The following is a 2,467-nucleotide window of genomic DNA, read 5'->3' as shown; positions in this document are numbered from 1 at the left end:
AATAGCTGTGTGGACAGCTTCTGCCCAAAAATGTTTAGGCAGATTTTTTCCTTGCATCATACTCCGAGCCATTTCAGCAATTGTCCTGTTTCTCCTTTCTGCAACACCATTTTTTTGTGGTGTGCGTCTGACTGTGAGCTCCTTTTTGATGCTGTGTTGTTTACAAAATTTGTTGAATTCATTGCTTGTGAATTCTCCCCCACGATCGGTTCTTAGAACCTTTATTGAATGCCCACTTTATTTTTCTGTTAGGGCTTTAAATTGCATGAAGTGGGATAATGCTTCTGATTTTTTCTCCAAGAAATACACCCACATCATGCGTGAAAAATCATCCACAATCAACAGAAAGTATCTTTTTTCACCAAGAGACGGATTCCTGGTAGGACCCCATATATCAGCATGGACAAGCTCTAATGGAGCTCTAGCCCTCCATGATGAGGTTGGGAATGGTGATCTATGCATTTTGCCATAGATACAACCCTCACAAATTTTCTTTTCATTAGTGATTGGTGGTAGCCCAATCACCATTTCTCTATTTTTTAACAGTTTTAAACTGTCAAAATTTAAATGTCCGAATCTCAAATGCCACAATTCGGATTCATTCACCATTGTACTTAGGGCAGTATTAAACTCCAATTGCATTTTAAGTGGAAAAATTTTATTTGGAGCCATTTTAGTGGTAGTGATTAATTGCCCCTTTTTCTTATCATATATGTGGCATTGATTATTATCAAATTTTACCATATAGCCTTTTTAGACTAACTGACCCACACTTAACAAATTTTGTGCTAGCCCAGGGACATAAAAGACATCGGGGATGAATTTAGAGGAGCCGTTTTTTGTTTTAACAACAATTGTTCCTTTTCCGGCAAGTACTTGGTTACTCCCATCACCAAGTGTTATTTGTGATTTTATATTTTCATCAAGATTAGCAAATGAATTTTTATTTCCGGTCATGTGGTTGGAGCAACCACTATCGATGTACCATGTGTCAGTTTGCTCTTCTTGAGCATTCAGACATGTGTAAAATAATTGATCATTATTTTCTGTGAAATTAGCCTCTTCCTTTTGCCGAAAATAACAATCTTTTTCAAAATGAGAGTGTCGAGTACATCTTTTGCATTTGTACCGACAATCTCTTGTATTATGATTGTTTTTCTTGCATAATATGCAATAAGAGTTGTTATCTCGGCTCCCTTGATTTTTATGATTTCCTCTCCCCCTACCACGGTTGTTAAAATTACCCTTTTTTGGTTGAAAATTATTACCGTGGCCATTTATATTTTTTCCATTATTAGAAAATTTTAATTTAGCCTGAAAAGCTTGTTCAATTGGTTGCTCTTCAAATTTACGCATTCTTTCTTCATGTGCTAATAAAGAGCCCATTAATTTAGTCATGGTGAGTGAACTTAAATCTTTATTAGATTCTTCTATAGCAGCCACAATATGATCAAATTTTTTGGTTAAAGTTCTTAATATTTTTCGAATTATTTTAACATATGGTGTCTCCATTGGATCAAATTTGGTTAACAATATTTGAGACTCGGTCGGTATATGATTGAATTGACTCATTATCGGTCATTTGCATACTATCAAATTGACCCCATAAAGATTGTAGTTTGAAGAGTATTACCTTTTCCGAGCCTCGATATTTTGTCTCCAAAGTGCTCCATGCCTCCTTTGCAGTTGTGGCGGTCATGATTGTTGGTAGGATCGTCTTATCCACTCCACGATATATTATAGAGAGGGCATAATGATCCCTTCTTTTGTTTTGCTTGTATTGACACTTTTTAGTGTCATCCCAAGAAGCCTCTTCATTGGCATCTTTGGGTTGTTCATAACCATCTTGAATAATTTCCCATATATCTTGGGTAATGAAAATTGATTTCATTTGCATACTCCATTGATCAAATTTCTCCCCTTTAAATATAGGTACCCAATTAACTTGAGGATTAAATATGTTTGTGTTTGTGTTTGAATTGGGGTTAGGGGAGGCCATTTATATATATGTGGAGTTGGTATTGATATGAAATTTGGATGATATATGATTGAAAAAAAAGGCTTTGGATTAGTGGCTCTTGATACCAAATGTTAGAATTAATATGCGGAAGTTGTAGTGGATTATTGATTTTTATTAATAAATATTGAAGATGTTAGTATGAAAAATAAAGAGGAGAGTTGATGGCTTTTGTGAAAAAAATGTTTTTTGTATTATGTGGCTTGATTACAAATGAGAGCATGCAACACATATATATAGTGCTTCTATGTTGGTGCTTTCACCATCATTATGTTTCTAATCTTTTCTACAACTTGTAGATAGTTCTAGACTATTAACTTTAGGGTGTTAGTTTAGATAGTTTTAGGATATCATAGAATTTTTTTTTTACTTACTTCTTGATACATTACTCCCTAAATTTTTCTAGATTACATTATTTAACATAGTCTAAAGTCTAAACAATCACATTAA

The 2,467-nt window shown here is 34.1% G+C and overlaps 1 protein-coding gene across 1 annotated transcript; it reads right to left on the bottom strand.

Annotated features, from left to right (window-relative positions):
• Positions 1-753: 753 nt before the first annotated feature.
• LOC130818596 (uncharacterized) lies at positions 754-1,572 on the bottom strand. Its single transcript, XM_057684759.1, has one exon. It carries the CDS (start codon positions 1,570-1,572, stop codon positions 754-756), a length of 819 nt encoding a protein of 272 aa, XP_057540742.1.
• Positions 1,573-2,467: the final 895 nt, after the last annotated feature.

This window comes from Amaranthus tricolor, chromosome 7 (assembly GCF_026212465.1).
Source record: "Amaranthus tricolor cultivar Red isolate AtriRed21 chromosome 7, ASM2621246v1, whole genome shotgun sequence".
NCBI lineage: Eukaryota > Viridiplantae > Streptophyta > Magnoliopsida > Caryophyllales > Amaranthaceae > Amaranthus > Amaranthus tricolor.
The sequence above is the reverse complement of the archived record's forward strand: the minus strand, read 5'-3'. Positions and strand labels throughout refer to the sequence as shown.

Coding starts and splice junctions, on each gene's coding strand:
- LOC130818596 (XM_057684759.1), bottom strand. CDS start 1,572: ATGAGTCAATTCAATCATATACCGACCGAGTCTCAAATATTGTTAACC.